At 42.7% G+C, this 20,764-nt stretch overlaps 2 protein-coding genes and 13 non-coding genes across 15 annotated transcripts; 7 read left to right on the top strand and 8 right to left on the bottom strand.

Annotated features, from left to right (window-relative positions):
* The first annotated feature begins 1,831 nt into the window (after positions 1-1,831).
* Positions 1,832-1,904, top strand: trnav-cac. The gene has a single exon. It is a non-coding gene; the product is annotated as a tRNA-Val (tRNA).
* Positions 1,905-2,131: 227 nt separating this feature from the next.
* trnav-aac lies at positions 2,132-2,204 on the top strand. The gene has a single exon. It is a non-coding gene; the product is annotated as a tRNA-Val (tRNA).
* Positions 2,205-2,401: 197 nt separating this feature from the next.
* On the top strand, positions 2,402-2,474 carry trnav-cac. The gene has a single exon. It is a non-coding gene; the product is annotated as a tRNA-Val (tRNA).
* A 218-nt stretch (positions 2,475-2,692) lies between these two features.
* On the top strand, positions 2,693-2,765 carry trnav-aac. Its single transcript has one exon. It is a non-coding gene; the product is annotated as a tRNA-Val (tRNA).
* Positions 2,766-2,998: 233 nt separating this feature from the next.
* trnav-cac lies at positions 2,999-3,071 on the top strand. Its single transcript has one exon. It is a non-coding gene; the product is annotated as a tRNA-Val (tRNA).
* Positions 3,072-5,676: 2,605 nt separating this feature from the next.
* On the top strand, positions 5,677-5,748 carry trnad-guc. Its single transcript has one exon. It is a non-coding gene; the product is annotated as a tRNA-Asp (tRNA).
* A 271-nt stretch (positions 5,749-6,019) lies between these two features.
* Positions 6,020-6,091, bottom strand: trnad-guc. The gene has a single exon. It is a non-coding gene; the product is annotated as a tRNA-Asp (tRNA).
* Positions 6,092-6,378: 287 nt separating this feature from the next.
* LOC121190572 lies at positions 6,379-10,962 on the bottom strand. Its single transcript, XM_041051410.1, has 3 exons — positions 10,852-10,962; positions 9,669-9,804; positions 6,379-9,584 (listed from the first exon to the last, which is right to left on the bottom strand). The coding sequence occupies exon 3, from the start codon at positions 9,519-9,521 to the stop codon at positions 6,828-6,830; it is 2,694 nt and encodes an 897-aa protein (XP_040907344.1). The 5' UTR covers positions 9,522-9,584; positions 9,669-9,804; positions 10,852-10,962; the 3' UTR covers positions 6,379-6,827.
* A 159-nt stretch (positions 10,963-11,121) lies between these two features.
* On the top strand, positions 11,122-20,577 carry ncf1 (neutrophil cytosolic factor 1). The gene is made up of 12 exons (XM_041051413.1): positions 11,122-11,162; positions 14,787-14,894; positions 15,065-15,145; positions 15,281-15,356; positions 17,030-17,195; positions 17,339-17,397; positions 17,676-17,798; positions 18,263-18,370; positions 18,455-18,572; positions 18,948-19,061; positions 19,825-19,970; positions 20,071-20,577. Exons 2-12 carry the CDS (start codon positions 14,823-14,825, stop codon positions 20,232-20,234), a joined length of 1,227 nt encoding a protein of 408 aa, XP_040907347.1. The 5' UTR covers positions 11,122-11,162; positions 14,787-14,822; the 3' UTR covers positions 20,235-20,577.
* Positions 11,203-11,275, bottom strand: trnav-aac. The gene has a single exon. It is a non-coding gene; the product is annotated as a tRNA-Val (tRNA).
* On the bottom strand, positions 11,508-11,580 carry trnav-cac. Its single transcript has one exon. It is a non-coding gene; the product is annotated as a tRNA-Val (tRNA).
* trnav-aac lies at positions 11,765-11,837 on the bottom strand. Its single transcript has one exon. It is a non-coding gene; the product is annotated as a tRNA-Val (tRNA).
* On the bottom strand, positions 11,972-12,044 carry trnav-aac. Its single transcript has one exon. It is a non-coding gene; the product is annotated as a tRNA-Val (tRNA).
* Positions 12,266-12,338, bottom strand: trnav-cac. Its single transcript has one exon. It is a non-coding gene; the product is annotated as a tRNA-Val (tRNA).
* trnav-cac lies at positions 12,614-12,686 on the bottom strand. The gene has a single exon. It is a non-coding gene; the product is annotated as a tRNA-Val (tRNA).
* Positions 20,578-20,764: the final 187 nt, after the last annotated feature.

Genomic DNA, 20,764 nt, shown 5'->3' with positions numbered 1-20,764 from the left:
GCTAACAGTTTCCCCCTGCTTCCAGTCTTTGTGCTAAGCTAAAGCTAAGCGCTGACACGAAACTGATTTCCATCTTCTCCTGCGGCTCTGGGGCCGAAACAGACCAGGCGGTTTTCACAAAACGTTGGACTGCTCCTTCCACCGTGAGATGAAAGATTTTCTTCTTGCTTTTTCTTTTCTTCGCCTGCAGTCCGGTTTCAGTCCAAACGACAACAAAGCCGATGAACTTAGATTACAACGGAAAAACATCAGCCAACTAGCCATAACCACAGTAACTAGCAGCCTGAGGACACTAAAATACAGCTTTAATGAGTTGCACCATCAGATGAAAAACATTCGCCTCAGCTGTCTTTTTCTTTCTTGCTGTAGTTCCTCTCTGAAATTATCGTCCGATCATTTATATGAATAACGTCGGGACTCTGTGACAGACTCTGACTCCTGACCTCCTTACAGGCTGCTCGCCGTGTCCACGTTCGAGGAAATGAAGCTGCCTCTACTGTTACATTCCTTTCATGTCAGTATAGATAATCATAAGCCCTGTTCTCAGTGGACCACTGTGAGTCCGTCTCCTGTGATTTAACTGCAGAGGTCGCCTGGGTTTTTAATCCAGACCCGCTCTGCCCTGACTGTGGACCGCAGCGCCGAAAAATACATTCACTCAGGTTCTGTACTTGAGAGGAATTTGAAAATATGAGCACTTCACCTGAATATTTCTATTTTATGCTACTTTACACATCTACTGCACTCACTCAGAGGGAAAGACGGTAGTTTTGATTCCATTGCATTTATCTGACAGCTGTAATCGTTTCTTTCAGTTAAAGATTTACTGTATTTACTGTAACATACACAACAAAAGATCACCTAATTAAACAGGACTCATCATTGTATTTTAAACCAAAATCTTCCAAAGTGACAGGGACAGATCATATTCTCCATTTTGTTCTTCTGTGTGTGATTGTGTGATTTTTGCAGTGAGTCTGGGATCACTGTTGTGTGGAAAAATTCCTCTCCTGTCAAGCTGTTTGAGACTCGGAGACGTGTCTTCACTCAGTATACATATACGCATTCATATTAACAACATCCCCCGCACCTTTTCATGCATTCATGCAACCCCACACAAGCACACTCACACCTCCATGTTTCACTGTGACACATCTGTTTTGATCACATCTGATCCAAACAAGTTAATTTGGCCTCATCTGACCAAAGGATGTGCCGCCAACATCCATCAGCCTCCTGTCATGTTCTCTGGCAAAGTTTAATCCTACAGTTTTGTGCCATTAAGTGAGTAATGGTTTTCTCAGACAACAGAAGCAGAATGAGCTCTGCAGCCTCCGTCCCTGTGTGAATAAAGTTTTTTTTTTTTTGTTTTTTATATATTTGAATGTTCTGCAGTGACAGACACTGGTCCCACTGGATTATGTCAGAGCTCCGCTGTGAGTCTGGAGAGTCTCTGAGCAGATTATGAATCAGGGTGAAAATGAGTGGGATATATGTGGGAGAACAGCTGTGGGGAGCTGGAGAGGTGATGTGTGTGTGTGTGTGTGCGTGTGTGTGTGTCCATATGTCAGTGCAGATGAGGCTCTCAGAGGACAGAGTGTATTGGTGCCTGGGGAGTTGAGCTTTTTGTGTCGGTTTGTACCGTACATCAAATACCAAGTATTTCTCTGCACTGATATCACTGCCACACATTCACACGCGTACTCCATGCATCATGTATGTCATGCAGGTGGTGAGGTCATACCATTATAACCAGAACTGTTCCATAACATCTCTAATGCTATCACAACATTTTTCACCTGGTACGATGCCATCATGCCACACAACAGCAGTTTCCGTAGTGTAGTGGTTATCACGTTCGCCTCACACGCGAAAGGTCCCCGGTTCGAAACCGGGCGGAAACACTTGCTATTGTAACACTTGTCAAACTATAATTATGTAAAATGCTGTGGTATTAGCCCGCATTTAGCCACACCTGGGTAAATGAACAGGTCAACCCTGTTAGTACATAAGTACTAACAGGGTACATGTTAGTACTAACAAAGTACATAAGCAACCGTGACATTACACGGACGTGTTTTCGATCCTAATGGTGTGCCGCCATCTCTGATTGGTTTGCCTTCCAGGGGCAGTTTCCGTAGTGTAGTGGTTATCACGTTCGCCTAACACGCGAAAGGTCCCCGGTTCGAAACCGGGCGGAAACAGATTTTAGACTTTTAGTTTCCGTAGCGTAGCGGTTGTCACGTTCGCATCAATCCAGGTGGAAACACCAGCTTTCTGAATCATCTTTGATCTTATTTATACGATCTGTCAAACTGGAGGATTAGTAGGACAGTGTGGGAAAATGTTTTTAACCCTAACGGCACGCCACCATGTTTAATTGTTTTCCCACACATCAGCAGTTTCCGTAGTGTAGTGGTTATCACGTTCGCCTCACACGCGAAAGGTCCCCGGTTCGAAACCGGGCGGAAACATGTGCTTTTTTCAAGTCATCTCAGACTTTGGTTATGTAACGTGCCCAACTGGAATATTAGGCAGGTTGGCACTTAGCCACACCTTAAACTGGGTAAATTTACAGGTCAGCCCACTTTTACTTAAAGTGTCTGCACATAAGCAATCATGACATTTCACCAACGTGTTGTTGATCCTAATGGTGTGCCGCCATCTCTGATTGGTCTGTCTCCCAGTGGCAGTTTCCGTAGTGTAGTGGTTATCACGTTCGCCTAACACGCGAAAGGTCCCCGGTTCGAAACCGGGCGGAAACAATATTTGAGTTTTTTTTTTTTTTTAAAGACACTGCAGACCATGATTGTGTAACCTCTGCCCAAGTGCATGATTAGACACTGCTCAGCCATGCCTTAACCTGGGTCCACACTATTCTAGCTTCTTTTTACAGCTCAACACAAAGTGTCTGTATGTAAGCTATCATGACATCGTGGAAAAGTGTTTTCAACCCTAATGGTACGCCACCACCACTGAGTATTAAACAGTATCTGTAGTTTCTGTAGTGTAGTGGTTATCACGTTCGCCTCACACGCGAAAGGTCCCCGGTTCGAAACCGGGCAGAAACACATGCTTTTTCCAACCACTTCAGATTCTCTGCATAGTTAAATTGTCTGTATATAAGCCGACATTGTGGAAGGAGTTTTCGACTTTCATGGTGCGCCACCATCGTTGATTGTTTTCCCATGATGAATTCCCTGACTGTATTTCACTGCTTCTTTGCTGTGGGTTTCTGCCTCGCTGCAGCTCCTCTCCATTTCTTCCTGCCAAACTTTGTCACTTTCGCCTGTGTGTGTGAAACTACAGCGTGAAGAGGGATAACAAGGGCAGCACTCTGCCAGTCTGAGTGGGCTGACTCATGGTGAGTAGGGAGACAGAGAGAGATAGGTATTTACTGTGATTTGACTTCTCTTTAATAGATTCCCCTGTGTTTGGAGGCTTCAGTAGCTCCACTGAATTTAACATCCCGCCTGTAAAACACACTGAATTCAAGCCCGGCTGGAGGAGCACCAGGGACAGAAAGAAAAAAACAGAGGGAAACAGGCAGTGATGCAGGAGGAATAAACTCCTTTAAGGTTTGTAATAAACTGTGAGAAAACACAAGATCCATCACAGACAAACAAACAGCGTTACAACTGGAAACACAGGCAGCATCACTGAATACTGTCTCACATCCACAGCTGGGTGTGAACACAGACTCAGGGAAAGGTAAAATGGGATACACCAAAAAGAATAATCATAATTATAATAACTGAAGAATTAGTTGTAAAAATAGAGACGAAAATCTTTAAGTAAAAGTATCTGTACAGCACAGTACTGGTTCACCACTTTATTGGAGCCGTGGACTCTGACGCCATCTCCTGGTGTCTATCAGTTACTCAGACTGAACAGAAACGGATAATTTCATAAAAACATTACTGAAAAATTGCAGTTTCATGTCAATTTCACGCTTAGAGGATTTCTCCGTTAGTTTGGCACTATTGTAACGCCTGTACTTTGCCTTTCTAACCCAAAAGAACTACACTTCTTTCTCTAAAGGTCTGTACGGTTCTTAAACACATTTATCATTGTGTAGATACTCACATGCAAAATGTTAAAACCAACCCTCATAACCTTTCAATTATAAATATTTGACATTTTCAGTTATGTAGATTTGTCATAACAAGTGAGTATTCACATTCATTCTCAATTCTCAGAGGTGACAAATAATTAAATACATTTACTCAAATACTGTACTTTACTGGAGTATTTCACTTGTGTGCTACATCATAACTTTACTTCACCACATTTACTTTGCCAACTAGAAACCTTGCAGATGTCCTTTGCATCATTTAACACACAATGGTCCCAAATTCAGTCTGACATATTTGATATTTTTGAGAAGTCTTGCAGATTTAAACAAATGTTTGCACAACATTAGTTTTAAATCACTTCAGCTGCAGCCTGCATGACACAGATGAGCTGTGGCAGAGAGGATCATGGGGGGGAAATAACCAAAAATTTAAAAGCCTTATTAAAAACGTATTAATCTGTTTAAAAATTCATGCAATTATCAATTGGCTCAGCTAATGGTTGTTTAATTATTTTTTTCTCTGTGTTTGAATTAAATGATTAAAATGCTAATTGACTCCATCAACTTATAACTGTTTAAATGTACACTATTACTTATGTAATTAATTATAACAAGCTACCGAAAAAGTCTGCCTTTATCATGACACCCCCCTGCAGCCTCGACTATCTCAAGTTTAATTTGTTTCAGAGACAGATGTTGTACTCTTTCTTCACTGCATTTCTGCAGTAGTTAAAAGTTATTTTTCAGATTAAGATCTCATTGTCATGTTTCAAGTGTGTCATTTCAGCGCCTCTTTCATATTTCACATAATGGTCATCACATGGAAAAATAATTAGTGTTTGAATTCTTATCAAGAAAAAGGATTTAAACATTTTCTGTTTGGCACACTAATTAGAAAAAAAAAAAAGAAAAAAAGAAATTCCCATAGCAGCTATACCGACTGAGCTGTCATTGAACTCAACGCTGCTCACCTCCTTCTTCAACGGAGAGTAGGTCTGGTTCTTTGATAGCGGTCTGGGGATGAGGAGACGGAGACGGAGCCGCTGAGCCCGGAGCTGCATCTGTTGGACCTGACACCAGGCAGAACCAGGGACGAATATAGAATGAATAGCTTTGCTATAAGTCTGTGTGCATTTATTAAACGTGGCTAAAAGAGGAGCGAAATGTGAGGATTATCAATGAGTGATGTTCCGGGAGCTAAACTGGCCTATTTCACTACGGACTAAGCTAACAGGTAAATCTCCGCCACTCACGGTCTACACCCACCTGTTTTTGTGAAAAACTGGGTGACAAACTGTCGCTCTTTCTTTTATTTCTCCTGTCTTTCTTTTATTTCTGGATCCAGGTTTTTCTTCAGGAAGCTCGGACACGATCGCTCCTCCCCGCTAGCAAGAACCGTTCGCGCCCATTTCGCGCCTATTTTTGTGGGCAGGACCGAACCATTTCATGTAAATAGAGGGGGGGTTGCCGGGGGGACAATACAAAGGCTCTCTGGATGTTTCTACCCCCCCCCCCCCCCCCAATACTGACCTAAGGGACAGGAATTTCACAATGACTTTTAACTGATTGGCTGGATGTGGTCAGATGCTGCTTCGTACCTGTCCTCGTTAGTATAGTGGTCAGTATCTCCGCCTGTCACGCGGAAGACCGGGGTTCGATTCCCCGACGGGGAGTCACGGTTATTGTTGTTTCCTGTTCACGTAGTTATGTCTGAAATTTTGCGTGTTAAATTCTCACGCGCCTTAATTGTACGAATGTGACGCACTTTTCCGCGCGATAAAAAGTGTGAAGTTAGTTTCATCGGCAGTGGTTGAAAGCAACTAAGTACTATTACTCAAGTACTGTTAGGTACAGGCGTGTGCAGTCTATAATAAGAATCTCTGGATCTGAATCTTTCCTGTGTGTGGCCTAAACTGCCGTTTCAACCACAGAAAACAAACCGAACTCCCCGTCGGGGAATCGAACCCCGGTCTTCCGCGTGACAGGCGGAGATACTGACCACTATACTAACGAGGACAGGTGAGGTCTAACACGTGACCACACGGAGCCGGTCAGCGGACTGTTGAGTGCTGTGTGACTAAAATAGCTTTGTTTTAAATAGTTTTGCATATTTGATTAAACACTACGCATCAGACTCTAATATGTGGACAGAAAATAATCCCCCACTCTGCTCTAACAGCAAACTGAAATAAAAATAATCTGAAACAGATGTTTTATTTTTATGATTGATTTTATTTTTTTTTAAGTAGCAACACTTTCATTTGCAGTTTCGCTGTTGCAGAACAAAAAAAAGTCCCCTCAACAAAAGAATAAAAACAAAAAAAAAAACTACATCAAAGGCAGAGAAACATCCTCACACGTGTGTTGGATTGCACTGGAAATGATGGTGGTTAAACTGCTGAAGCCACTCAAATAAATTAATGTATGAGCCACAGAATTACCCCAAATCAGCTGCTTCATCAACAGAACAAAGACACATCTACAGATGTGGACCAAAAGCAGATTCTCAAATCGGATTTGTTTTTTGTTGTTGTTGTTTCATGTTGTTCTTTCAGTCCTTAGGTCTCAGAATCCTGGTTGGACAAAAAACACACACGATTCATCAAATTAAGGCTGCGGCTCACAAATAATATCATTACAGATTAATCTGCACATCATTTCTTTCAGTTAATCCTTAGTCTCTCAAATGTCAAAAATAATGAAAAACTGCTTGTTACGGTCACTACGATCACGATGACTCTATCTATTCTATCTATTCTACCTCCACCTCAATGTCAACAGGCTTCAGTTTTCGGACAAACACGATGTCATCATCATCATCAAGCTCCGACTCGCAGAAGCCGTCCTCTGGCTCCTCTTTGCAGACCATCTCTGAGGACTCGGAGACCTCCATGGGCAACTCAAACACTGCGTTCAGATAATCTCCCTTCCTCCCATCTTTTCCCACCATGGCTATCACCTGAGAGGCTATGGACCAGGCAAACTCCACCTTCCGATGACTCTGAGAGCTCAAATCAAAATTGTAATCCAGAATGTCGTACAGGGCAGGAACGTAACGACTGCAGTTTTGTTCTACGTACTGGTGCATCTCAAAGAGGACTCCCCTCGTCAGGACTCGTAAATCCAGTTTAGTTTTGGCTTCTGATTTTGAGCCCACGTCAAGGTCCAATCCTATTTCCTTGCAGATGTGATAGGTGTTGACTTTTTTCACCTGTTGCACATTTTGATTAAAAGCCCTCCTTCCTGTGCCCAGATTTAAGTCCTCTGAATCCAGATCCTCCAGACCGTTGCTGGTTGGTGGCTGTGGGCCGAGTAGTGACTGATCGTACAGTGGGACAACCTTGTTCAACCACCTGATTCTCTTTGATGACATGGTTTGCTTTTTCATCAAGCTTTTCTGCGTCACGTACCATCTTTGGATCACCTGTGAGGCCTTGGTTGCACCACTTTGCAAATCAAGGTCGAAATTGTGCTCGAGGACGTCGTTAACCGTGTCACGGACCGCTCCGCACAGCTCTCTGACAAAGCCTAATATTTCCAGCATGGCGCCTGTGGTCAGGACGGTCAAATCAAGCTTCTGGCTGGCCAGATGTCCCTCTGTCGACCAAAGATCGAGACCCAACTTTTTACAGAACGGGTGAAGCTCCACATCTGTCTGCCGGCTTAGAGCTGATAATGAAGAATCCCAGTTTGTCTGCTGCTCTGTTTCAAGCTCCTGTTCAGTTTGACAAAAGCTGGTCACATCAGCTGTGTTGTAAATTTCTGGGAACTGAAAGGGTCTGCTGAGAAACTCACCTTTCTGTCTAGCAGGGTGGTTCTGAAGAATCCTTTCTTTTGTTAGGATGTAAAATATAAAATTACGTTGATGCAGTTCGTCTTGAAAGCAAAGGTTGAAGTTGTTGTCCAAAATGGCAAATAAGAAACTTTGTAAGCTCTTTCTCATGGCAGTTGCAAATTTTAAAACCTCCCACAACACCCAGTTGGTGAGCAGCTGTAGATCCAAGTTCTGTTTGTTGCCTGAACTGACGTTAAAGTCTAAGCCTATCTCTCTGCAGTGGGCAAACATGTCATTAACTCTGCTGGACTTCAGGATTTGTTTTGAGCGAGCAGCACGCCTCATCCACAGCCTCTGTTTCAGTGTTTTTACGTTTCTGTTCTCGTCCCTGTCTTCAGAAAACAGATCTGAAACAGCTTCATCCTTTGGATGAAAGTTAAACATCGAAGAGTTGAGGCCGTTGGTCTGAGGTGGCGAGACAAAGACTTCCTCTTCTTCTTGCTTTACATCCAGTGCCACTGCCAGCTTTCTTTCTACAGCTGTTCCTGACAAACCACTTTCAACCTTAATTTTTTCTGGTCTGAACTCAGCAGCTGACTGCATCTCTGTCTCAAAATCAATTGGACACATGTACGACAGGTCACTATCCGGACAGATTCCTTGGGCGTCACTGTCCCTGTGTCTCAGCGTTTCCCTTCTCTTACTAACCACAGTTTGCTTTTCTAGTTCTTGGTTATCTGTGTCAGGGTTTTGTCTCTTTTTACATTTCTGTTCCCGTTTCTTTGTCTGGAATTTATAAGGCTCTTTACGGAAAGCGTCTCTGTCCTCGGCTGATAGGCAGGTGTATTTCCTCTCCATCAGCTTATTTAACTGCATGCGGAACTGCAGTTTGTCCAGCTCATGACCAAAATTTTGCTTGACCAAGGCATGAACTATCTGAGTGTGTGTTCCACAAAGCAGTCCGGAAAAATCAAGCAGCTCCAGCATCACACCGTTGGTCACCAGATTCGGGTCTAGTTTCTGTTTGGGTGCTTCATTGGGTCGAACAGTCAGAGTCACACCCAGCTCTCTACAGAAAGGGTAAACATCATCTGTTCGTTTGAGCCGGACTCCTCTTTTCTTTATAGTGAACTTGCTACGTGCTGCCCCGTTAATCTCAGGCGTCTGATTTTCTGAGGAGTGGCTGCTCTTGCTTCCATTGGTGAGAACTGAACTATCTGCGATTTTGTTTCTTTTGGGGTAATACCGCCCGGGCTCCTCTGAACACACGGACGCCATAATGTTTCGATCTGGTAGCGGAAAGGCTTCTTTCCATCTGCGAGGTTTCATCTTGATTTGTTCTTTCAGCTGCTTTATTTTATTGTGAACACGCGTCACATATTCATAGTACATCATGTCATTGTCCACGTCCACACCGAGGTCAAAGTTGAAATCTAGCATTTCGAACAGGAAATACTTCTCAGACTTAGTTACAGTTTTGGCAAAGTCACAAAGCTCCAGCATCACAGCGTTTGTCAGCAGGCGCTGATCTAACTTTTCTTTCCTTTCTAATGCCGCGTTGAACTCCAAACCGACTTCAACCGACTCTGGGAAAGGGACGGCGACTTTCTGATACCTAATCCCATGGTGGATACGGCGCTGCCAAATGTAGGAGTCATCAATGTTGTCCATGCTGACATCCAATCACCAAAGCAGTTGCTGAGAGTCCTGGCAGACGAGATTCAGTTGACACTTCTGCAGAACAAACCAAAAAAATTTCCCTGTCAACATGTGGAGTGTCCTGAGATGGCAGGTGAATCAGACTGAGCTTGTACTCACGTAGTTTCCTGAACAATATCTCAGGAACTGGATCCAAAGAGTCTCCCAGTCCACTTCTTTGGAGAGAAAACCCAGTGATCTTTTATAGCAGCTGTAGCCTTTATCTTCTGCTGCTGCATCACTGCGACATCTCAGCCTATGAACAGAGACACAACACAGAGTTTGAGTAACAGAGCAGCAGCTTTGAAATCCCAAAAACCTGGAATATTTCAGTAAATTTACACTCTTGCTATGGACCTGTTAACAAAGTGATACATTACTGCCATAATAAAGAACATCCACCATTTCAACCTCAGCCCCACAAATATTTTCCACTTGACTCCATTTTCACAATATCCAAGTTTTCAAACCCTGTTATTTCAATATGTAAAACCAAACTGTGAAAAAAGTTGAAAATCAGGGCTCAACACATTAAATTGTACCATAAATATTAACAGAGCTGAAGCTGCTGAATTGAGGCAAAGTAAAGTAGTACACACCCCTCACCACTAGAGGCCAGTCAAATATAGTTAATGTTGTTTACTGAGCAGCAAAGAGCCTGTCAGAGAAGATCTAGAAGAATGAGAACAGATTCACATCTGAGAAAGTTTGAGAATTTTATCTGGATTTAACCTGAGTGATGAAAATGGTACAAACAGTCAGAATGAATCCATGTGACTGAGGCTTCAGTTAAAGACTCCACCAGCCCTCATTCACTGTTGTTCTTAAGAAGAAGCAGGGACAGTATGGCTTTTGACATGTTTATGATTCTTTCATCAAACAGATAAAAAGAAATTGATTCATTTCTTAAATATACGTAAAACTATGTTTTGTAAGTACTTAATTTAACTATAAGCCGTGTCGTTTTTACCAACGGGACCTGAACGCAGCATTAGTCTGAACTGCCCTGCTATACGTTTGAATTCACCACTAATGGCCGCTACATGCAAACAGCACTTCTGATTCAAAGCCAGAGACGCTCCTCGTACGGTGACATCGTCCGGGACAGTGCGTGAAACAGCTTAACGGTTAATAATAAAGTTTTCTGTTAAAAACAAACATCTTGACCTGTTAACGAAGCTATAAAACAAAGAAATCGCTGCTGACGCAAACATTAGCCCCTCAAATAAAAGCTAACATCAGGTTAGCACAGCCCTAACCGGAGGGAGGAATACGAGCCGAGGGGGAAAGCACGGGAACTTACCAGAGACTGGCGCAGTGACCGGTCACCCCGGCGGCTGAAGAGGCTGGTGAAGTGGGTGTTCGAGCCGTTTTAGAGGACGCTGCTCCTCCTGAGGAGCCGCACCGCTGCAACACGCTGCCACAAAGCAACAACACATGTAAACTCCCCCCTACGGGCCGCGTTCAGGGACCCATCGGAAATCCCGCTTTCACAGGCTACTTCTGACTGTCTTATACAGTCTATGCTGACTTCTCGCACACTAACAGTAACGGGGAGTTTGCCCAGTGAGCATTAGTACGACGCGTACGAAGCGCGAAATGACGACCGCGTAGGTAAGTTTCATATAGTTATAAGTAATAATAAATTTAATATTGTTTCCGCCCGGTTTCGAACCGGGGACCTTTCGCGTGTTAGGCGAACGTGATAACCACTACACTACGGAAACTCCTTGTGAGCTGAATCATTATGTTTCCGTATTGTCTTTCTGCCAAATTTTGCACATATATTGACTGTGCCCTAAGGCAGATCCGAAAGGAGTCAGCATGCAGGATTATGCTGAGTATGTGACTGGGTACATTAGTGTACTTGTGTTCATTGTGCCTATCCGGACGTAGCCGACCTAATATTTAAGTGGGGCAGGTTGCATGATCATGGTCTGAAATGGCTCGAAAAGCAAGTGTTTCCGCCCGGTTTCGAACCGGGGACCTTTCGCGTGTGAGGCGAACGTGATAACCACTACACTACGGAAACTGCTGGTGTCGACATGATGGCATCATGATGGCAAACGCTGCCCACTATCCACACTGTCCTACTAATCCTCCAGTTTGGCAGGTCGTATAAGTAAGATCAGAAATGATTCAGAAAGCTGGTGTTTCCACCTGGATTGATGCGAACGTGACAACCGCTACACTATGGAAACTAAAAGTTTATAATCTGTTTCCGCCCGGTTTCGAACCGGGGACCTTTCGCGTGTTAGGCGAACGTGATAACCACTACACTACGGAAACTTCAGTTACGAAACAGCAAACATCCAGTGATGGCGGCACACCATAAGAATTCAGAACATTTTTCCTCAATGACAAAATTATTCTCCAGTGTGGAAGGTCAGATAAGCAAGACACAAATTGCTTAATAATATAAATGTTTCCGCCCGGTTTCGAACCGGGGACCTTTCGCGTGTTAGGCGAACGTGATAACCACTACACTACGGAAACTGCCCCTGGGAGGTAAACCAATCAGAGATGGAGGCACACCATTAGGATCAAAGATGCTTCCGTGTAATGTCATGGTTGCTTATGTACTTTAACTATTTTGAAGTAAAAGTGGGCTGACCTGTAAATTAATCCAGTTTAAGGTGTGGCTAAGTGCCAACCTGCCTAATATTCCAGTTAGGCACGTTACATAACCATAAGCTAAGATGGCTTGAAAAAGCACATGTTTCCGCCCGGTTTCGAACCGGGGACCTTTCGCGTGTGAGGCGAACGTGATAACCACTACACTACGGAAACTGACCTGTAAAGAGCAGCTGGACACACAGTGACAGTGTGACCTGTCTCACTTTAAAACTAGTTTATTCTGTCCTTTTAGTGCAAAGCCATTAACAGCTTCATAAGATCAAAAAACACGTCTCTGTAATATCATGGTTGCTTATGTACTTTAACTATTTTGAAGCAAAAGTGGGTTGACCTGTAAACTCACCCATTTTAAGGTGTGGCTAAGTTCCGGCTAATATTCCAGTTGGGCATTTTACAAAATTATAGTTTGAGATGGCTCAAATAACAAGTGTTTCCGCCCGGTTTCGAACCGGGGACCTTTCGCGTGTGAGGCGAACGTGATAACCACTACACTACGGAAACCGCTGAGGTACCTCTGCTATGACGTCATTTTTTATGAATATCTGAAGTCAAGTATAATAATGGGTCAGTTGTAGGTTTCAGCAGTGAGGATCACTTCCGGGTTCAAAAGGCTGCAGTTCCTCGGCTGCCGCTGGGGGCTGGCTCCAGAAGTGAGTAATTCTCCATTGACCCCCATGTTAAAATAGCCAACTTTACAGCCTAAAAAAAACATATTTACAGGGGGGATTTTTTTTTGTACCACAACCATTTTAGTGTTATTTAGGCTTAAAATTCCTACATAAATTAGGGCATGGTTACGTTGAGTGACAGCTCCGTAGACAGGCACTGGCAGTTAGCTCTTTGCTAAAGCATCGGCTTTAGAGGCCTTCGGCTACCTCCAGCGGTTGACGGGCTGCAATGTCCGTGTTTGTTTGCCAATGTTCGGATAGGTTTCTGTGACAGTATGGCTTGTTGTAGTGTGGACTGTACTAACCGACCGTCGAAGGAGTCTGTGTTGCAGTTTTTTCGGTAAGTAAATTTCTCACTATTTTACCTGGATGTTTGCGCTAATTAGCATGTATTAGCATATTCTGCCGCTGGCTTATGACTTAATTGCCGATTTCTGGTCGCTGCTGATACAGATAGAGGACCGGAGCAGCTAATGTTAGGAACGCTGCTGCGGTGTGTTCCGTGCTCTCAGTCCGTTTATTGCGGGAATACTAGGCTACAATTTTATTTGGTCTCATTTTTCTGTTTAAAAAGTCCGACATTGCATGGACAGAGCAGCTCCGTCAGTCAGCGGCTGCTGTTGTTTGTGTGCTGCTGTAACTGTAAGTGGATAGTGGATGGAGGCAGCGGTGAAAACCGGTAAATATTAAATATTGCTCCGAGCTAAGTTGCCGGGTTGCTTTTAATTGAAAATAACCGTTTGACCTGTAATTAGACCCAAATTAAATAAAAACTGACAGATGATTATTTTTATCAGAGGTGGAAACATATAAACATAATGAACACAAACACACACACCAGACCACACACGTTGGATGAAGTAATGCGAGTCATGAACTGTTCCCTCAGTGACAGTAACATGACTGGATTTTTTCAGGGTTAGTGGGAGGAAGTCACCTGCTTTCTCCAAAAATAAAACAGGATTATTTTTCAATTTCAAAATCACCAAATATATTAAAATGAAAATCCCATCCGTCATTCCTCACGTTGCCGGCATTAAAGATTTAGAGTCTAACAAACTGAGGAAGTTTTGCCGATGTGAGTCTGTTTGTGTTTTTGTTCCTCCTTGCCTGTTGCAAAAGTTTTGGAAACTACAGGTTTGGCTGAAAGTCCCTCTGAAAGCCCACAACTGTTGCTAGAGAAACTGAAAATAATATTTGTTTTTGTGTCAAACGATGGAGTTGATGCATAAATGGAGGATGAAATCAACATGGTGATTCATCTTTTGCACAATTGCAAAACACTTCAGAGGCGAATTCTTAATTTGCAAGATTTCTTCAGATTTGACTATTTTACTGCTTTTGAGGTCAAAGATATGTTTTTTTTTTTCCAGTCAGGAAAAAACACTGAGGAGAAAACTAATATCATGATCTAGTAATACTAGTACAACTATTACTGCTATTACACCTTGTTCTTACTACTTACTCAGACTTAGATAAACTTTATCTAAAAAAAAGAAAAAAAAAAAAGAAAAATAAGTGTAAGATAGTTATGAGAAAAATAATATAAATAAAGTACAATAGTATAAGAAGAAAAAAATACCACATTGTATAAAAATAATAATAATAAATCTCCAAGAAATAGAAATAGAAGTAAATATAAATATGTACTAAATATATACATACATACATGGGGATAAAGTAATAAGGTGCAATAACACGGATGGATGAGCATTTTCTCCTTATACTATCACTGTAGCACAGTAGTTTCTGATGTTAATCTAATTATCATTATTGTTGTTCTTGTTATTTTGTTATTGTAACTGTTGACAGTGTTTCCTGTTTAATTTGTCTGTGTGATGAAGTTGAATGTGACTTTCAAACACACATAAAGAGGAACTTACACACACACACACACACACACAGTATATAAGCGTCTCATCTGCTGCTTCAGTCTCAGTTGGACTCCGTCAGTCTTCTGTGTCTCAGCATGGAGGGGATCTACGTCAGGCATGTGGAGCTTCTGGGCTTTGAGAAGCGAGATTTCCCGAGTCAGCACTACGTAAGGCTCAAAACATTTACTCTGCAAACTGCTCAGTAAGCTTCCTCACATTTTTGAAAAAGTCCCGCGCCACAGTTCAGTCCTGGTGACAGAACTTAGACAGAAAATCTTAAATCACGTCGGTCTTGTTGTGTTTCGGTGTAACTGACCTTCCTGTTGTGACTGTGCAGGTTTACATGCTGATGGTGAAATGGAGCGACCTCTCAGAGAAGCTGATCTACAGGACGTATCCTGAGATGCACACCTTCCATGTGAGTTCCTCTGCACTACAAAATAAAAGCTCTGCTGACCTATGCAGCTCTGCCTGACCCGATTCATAATCACATCCTATGAATGAAGTAAACCAGCGTGTGTTTAGATATTTCGTTTGTTTGATTTGGTCACAGAAATCGCTGAAGGAGATGTTTCCAATCGAGTCTGGTCAAATAGAAAAGAGGGACAGAATCATTCCTTCATTACCAGGTAAAAAACAAGAATAATTTTCATTATATTTAAGCTGTTCATCCAGATTCCTGCCGCCAGGGCGTTTCAACTCTCTCTTCTATGTTTCGGTTTTGTAGGCTGACATTCTGCTTAGTTAGTAGGCGAGTTTGTTTCACGAGCTGCAGAGAGGAGAGGTCAAACCGAACGCGACAGCACATCCATTCACAGACTCATTTTAAAAGATAATCTGAGTAAGTTCACAGGAGATGAGGCGTTTTAAAAAGTCGTTCTACGTGCTGTGATGTTCTTTCAGGAAGCACCTGTGGTTATCAAACATGTGGGCAAATCCACTTCTCTTTTTTCTGTTTGCTGAGGCAATGAGCAAAATGCAAGAAGGTCTGAAACCAGTGTGTCAGAATGCAACAGCTCTGAGCTGAATTTACAACCTGACGAGTTAAACTGAGACACGACCAGAAAAGAAGAAACGGGAAACAGCCAAGTGTTATTTAAAATAAGATTAACATGTGAAGTTTGTCCTGAGGGTGGCGCTAGAGGAAAAGTCAAACGTAGCAGCCAGTTCAGTCTCAGCTTGTCAGGTTCAAGTCAGCTGTGCCAACATTAGCATGAACCTCCTGAGGGGCCCCGGGGCCACCGTACACAGCAGTTTGATTATTTCCACAAACCAAAAACCAAAGTGATCAGTGACAAAATAAGTGATGATAGATTTTGAGTCCCAGGACCACAACAAACTTATGTAACAACAACAACAACAAACTTATGTAACATTAAAACTTGCACGCGAGCAAACAATGCAAAGTGTTTCCTCAGATCTCTCACTGATCCTCAGGACTCAGAGGTCAGAGGTCAAAGCTGCTGCACATAATCAACCAGGAGTAGAAACAGAAAGTAAACTGTAAAAAGTGGTTAAATGTTGAACACAGAACCTGCTCTAGCCATCACACACACACACACCACCCCAAACACTATATGGCCTATGCCTTTATGGAGCCGGCTGTGGTTGAATGAAAACTGAGAGGAGACAGAAATTAGAAGTGAATTAGAATTAGAATTAGATTTCAGGGTATTTCCCACTGGACTGAAACCAGGTGCCACAAATGGAAATCAAACATTATGCAGGTCTGTGTTTTCACCACATCGTTTCCTGTTCAGTTTTCATGAAAACAGAACTAAGACTTTACACATTCTCCTTATGAAACTTTAATTACAAAACACTTGTTGCAATGTGGAGAAGTGAAGAGCAAACATCAGGACACCTCCACGGGTTTGGAAACTTCTGCCTCTTCAAAGTCACGTATGCAGAGCGAGAGGATCCCAGAGCACACGGCAGAGAAAACACAGCTCTTCAATCAGTTCACAGTTTAGTGTGATGACTCAATGAAAATGAAAAATAGGCTTTGAATTAGTGGATGTGCCTGATTTTCTACTAGATACTAGACATTTTCCGACCTTCACAATTTTCAAGTATTGAGAAAATCTTGAAAATATCTTTAGAAAGTGAATGAACCATTCTTGTTACTTAACATTGTGCTGCAGTTCTATCCATGTTTTATCTGCTGTAACACTGTGGAGTTACTAATCTGTTTTGCATGTTGTTTTCACACGATTTAATAAACGTACTCTCTGTCCTATGTGCGTATTTTCCTCACCTGTAACTGGCCAACCAGCTGATGTGTTTGTGTTTGTGTCGTCAGCGCCACGCTGGGTGGACACACAGAAGTCGACAGAAACCAGGCAGAGCACTTTGGCCGACTACTGCCACTCGCTGATCAACCTGCCGCCTCACATCTCCCGCTGCAGACACCTCACCAACTTCTTTAAGGTTCGACCTGAGGACGAAAACCCACCTGCCCCAAACACGTCAGTATCTCACACACACACACACACACACACACACACTCCAGGGATGTGTTAGACTGATGCTTAGAAAATGATTCAAAACTGATTAAAAGATCTACAAAGTAAATGACTGCTGCACGTAAAAAATGATAATTCGTCCTCAGACTGAAACGAAACGAGACATTTGTGGTGTCCAGGGACTTGGCCCGAGGCAACGCATCTGGTAAGAGACATTTTAAACTTTCAAATCCACTAGATCTGAAAAAAATCCCCTACAATCTGTTTACAGGGCTAAAACAAAGAGCAGCGACTTTATGGCTTCTTCTTACTTATTTTTTGCTTAATTATCCTAAGTCTAAATGATTTATAAAAACCAAACTGGCTCCAGTCAGCTCCTAACATCAATAACCTTCAGACTTTGAAATTGTGCAGATCAGTTTCCTGTGAATGTTTGCAGCCGTATCCTCAGATTAAAAGAGATTGTTGTGTTTTACCTGTCAGAGATTTCTGGCCCCATCATACTGGACACCTACAGGGTGATCGCTGACTTCACCAAGACGTCCAAACACGAGATCAGCCTGAACACCGGCGACCTGGTGGAAATTGTGGAGAAAAATCAAAATGGTGAGAAAAGAGTGAAATGCTTCAATTCCACAAACTCTGCAGCCCAACGTTCTTCAGACCCACACAAACATATTTTAAATTAGAGCTGCACGATGCACAGATCTTAGTTCTTGATGTGGATCCCCATCAGCTACTCGTCTTCCTCACAAAAACAACAATAAAAACGAACAACAGCACTCAAAGTAAAATCTGTGTAAGAATCATCATCGAATCAGAGATGATGCAGAACGTGATGAAGAATTTAGAAGCATCAGAGTTTAATCAGGGCTTAAACCCAACTAAAAAAAAACCAGTGTAGTTACAACTAATTCAGTTTATCCAGGCCACAGAAAGATTTCTACAGAATAACATGTGAACAGGCCTGATGGAGAGAACACCTGGGTGAAGATACTCAGGTTAATATGAAAAACGTCTCTGAGAGGAGGTCAGGTTTTGAGCTACTGTGGTCCCGGTCTTGTGTTCAGGTTGGTGGTTTTGCCAGTGTGACTCTAAACGAGGCTGGATTCCTGCGTCATACCTGGAGCCTCTGGACCAACCGGACGAGTCTGAGGATGCAGAACCAGATTATGAAGGCAAGCTGTGGATGTGGTTTTCTCAGGTACAGACAGTTGGAGACTGGGGCCATGTGGTTTGAACTGGTCTGTGTTTCCCTGCAGGAGAACTGTTCGTCGCCATCAACGCCTACAAGGCAGAGCAGGAGGACGAGATTTCTCTGGGGCTGGGTGAGACCATCGAGGTCATTCACAAGCTGCTGGACGGCTGGTGGGTCGTCAGGTATGATCCCCACACACACACACTAAAGTTTCGTCCCAATACTCCTCCTCAGCCTTTCCCCTTTCACAAATTGTATGTTTGTTTACCTCAGTTGGCTCTTGGCAAGTTGATGCTCGTAAGTTTTAAAAATACATAAATATCTTTGTTTATGTACTTATTCATTAATGCACTGAGAACCAACACCACAAGTTCACAGCCTTGGGGTCAGTGTAGGTTCCTACGACCTACGAGCTGCACCTGCCAAGATATTTCACTCTGAACCAGGAGCTCGACAGGAGCTCTGAGAAACCAGATAGATCTTTTACATATTCTACACGTGTATTTACCAGCTTTATATTTACAGTCAGTTTTGACTTGTTAATGCTGTTTGTACAGAAGAGGAGAAGAGATCGGCCATTTCCCCTCCATGTACCTGCAGAAGGCGAGCAACAGCGAGAAACTGGAGACACGCAGGACCAACCTGCAGGGACAGAAACCACCACCTCGCAGGTACGTCAGAGGTTTCACAGGGTGACGCCAAGAACAACGGACTCACAGGAATTCAGACATTACAGCTGAAAATATATGTTTATAATATAAACATATTACAATTATCTGCTGCAATTTATAAACTCCTCCTGCACATTTAAGGAATTAAATTACTTTTTTGTTAATTGTTAATTGTTACCTGTAATGACCTAACATGGCTGATGCCCACAGACGTGCAGCTTCACGTTGTTCCTCTGTCGCCAGTCTGCTGCTTTATTGTGTCACTTCAGAAAAAAGGGAAGTGTGTTGCTCTACACTTTCACTCTGTTGCACCACAGTTTGTGATTTCATTTCTCTTTGATGATGACTGACATGAATTCATCCATTCATCTGACATCTCTTACAGGGAGATATGTTTACATAAAAACCTGCAGCAGATTAAATCGGACCTCTGTCTACAGACAGGAAGTCGTGGTGTTGTGCAGGAAATCAATCCTAAGCAGCCAAAAATTCTCAGTGATGCTTTCCATGTCTCATTTTCAGGGAAAGCACTAAAAGCATCTTATCAACTTATGAAACGTCTCTGATCTGATCTGATGATCTGATCTTAAGTCAGTAGAGTCAAATTTTTTATACAGCCCATTAAGAGTGAAATACAGAGATCAAATTCTAATATGAACAAATGATGTTCTGTAGCAGAGTGAATCAGTGTGATCAGGTCTGAGATCAACGCCCACCACCTGGACTCACCAGTGCAACTCTGCATGTCCTATTTCCCTCTCAGATCCACCATCAGAAACGCCAAGAGCATCCACAACAGGTCTCGCAAGCGTGTCAGCCAGGACACCTACCGCAGGAACAGCGTCCGGTACCTCCAGCAGAAAGGCAGCCGCCCCCCAAAGTCACCGCTGAGGGAGAGGAAAAACCAGAGTAATGAAAACATTAGAATGTGAAATCTACCAAACCTACCCATAAGCCCCCTCTCCCAACACCCGCACAACCTGATCATTTTGTTGTTTCTAACCAACAGACAACATCCCCGAGCTGTCCGGCTCCAGTTCAGAGAGCGACGTGAAGAGGGAGGCTCCGGTCATCCCTCCCCGGCCGAGTCCGGAGCTCATCCTGGAGCGCTGCACCGACAACACCCGCAAGAAAGTCAGCATTCACAAGTCCCGCTCCAGCTCCGGCAGCTAGCTCAGGAGCTCATTGTAAAAGTCGCAATGAAGCAGCCTCTTTTTCTGCAGTACTGCAAATAAAATCAGAAAAATGCAGAGATGTTCTTAAGCATTTTTTACATTACATTACAGAATAAGGTGAAAGTTACTAAAAAGGTGAAAACAATTTCCTTATTTAACTGTGATTTTAAAGAATCAGGCTGGTATTATTCTATATTTTATAATAATCACCAAATCCCATAAAAAGACCCAAACCAACAGTTAGTCTGTGGCTCTCTGTGCTTTCATGGTCATCCACTGGAACAGGGATGTGTTTTTTATGGAGCTCTACAATAAAACATATCAGGCTGTGATAAACACACTCAAGGTACTTGATGGTTTTTTTTTTCCATGAGATTTGTTGACAAGAAGAGAAATACAGAAAATCAGCTTTGTTGTTTGAGTCACTATGGATTAGGTTCTCAAAAAGCCTTATTTTTATTGGCATGATAAATGTATACAATAATAAAAAAAAAAGTTGAAGCTAAGCTTTTCTCTTCATTATCCATA

This window comes from Toxotes jaculatrix, chromosome 12 (genome assembly GCF_017976425.1).
Source record: "Toxotes jaculatrix isolate fToxJac2 chromosome 12, fToxJac2.pri, whole genome shotgun sequence".
In the NCBI taxonomy this organism is placed as follows: Eukaryota; Metazoa; Chordata; class Actinopteri; family Toxotidae; genus Toxotes; species Toxotes jaculatrix.
Note: the sequence above shows the minus strand (reverse complement) of the source record. Positions and strands in the feature narration are given on the sequence as shown.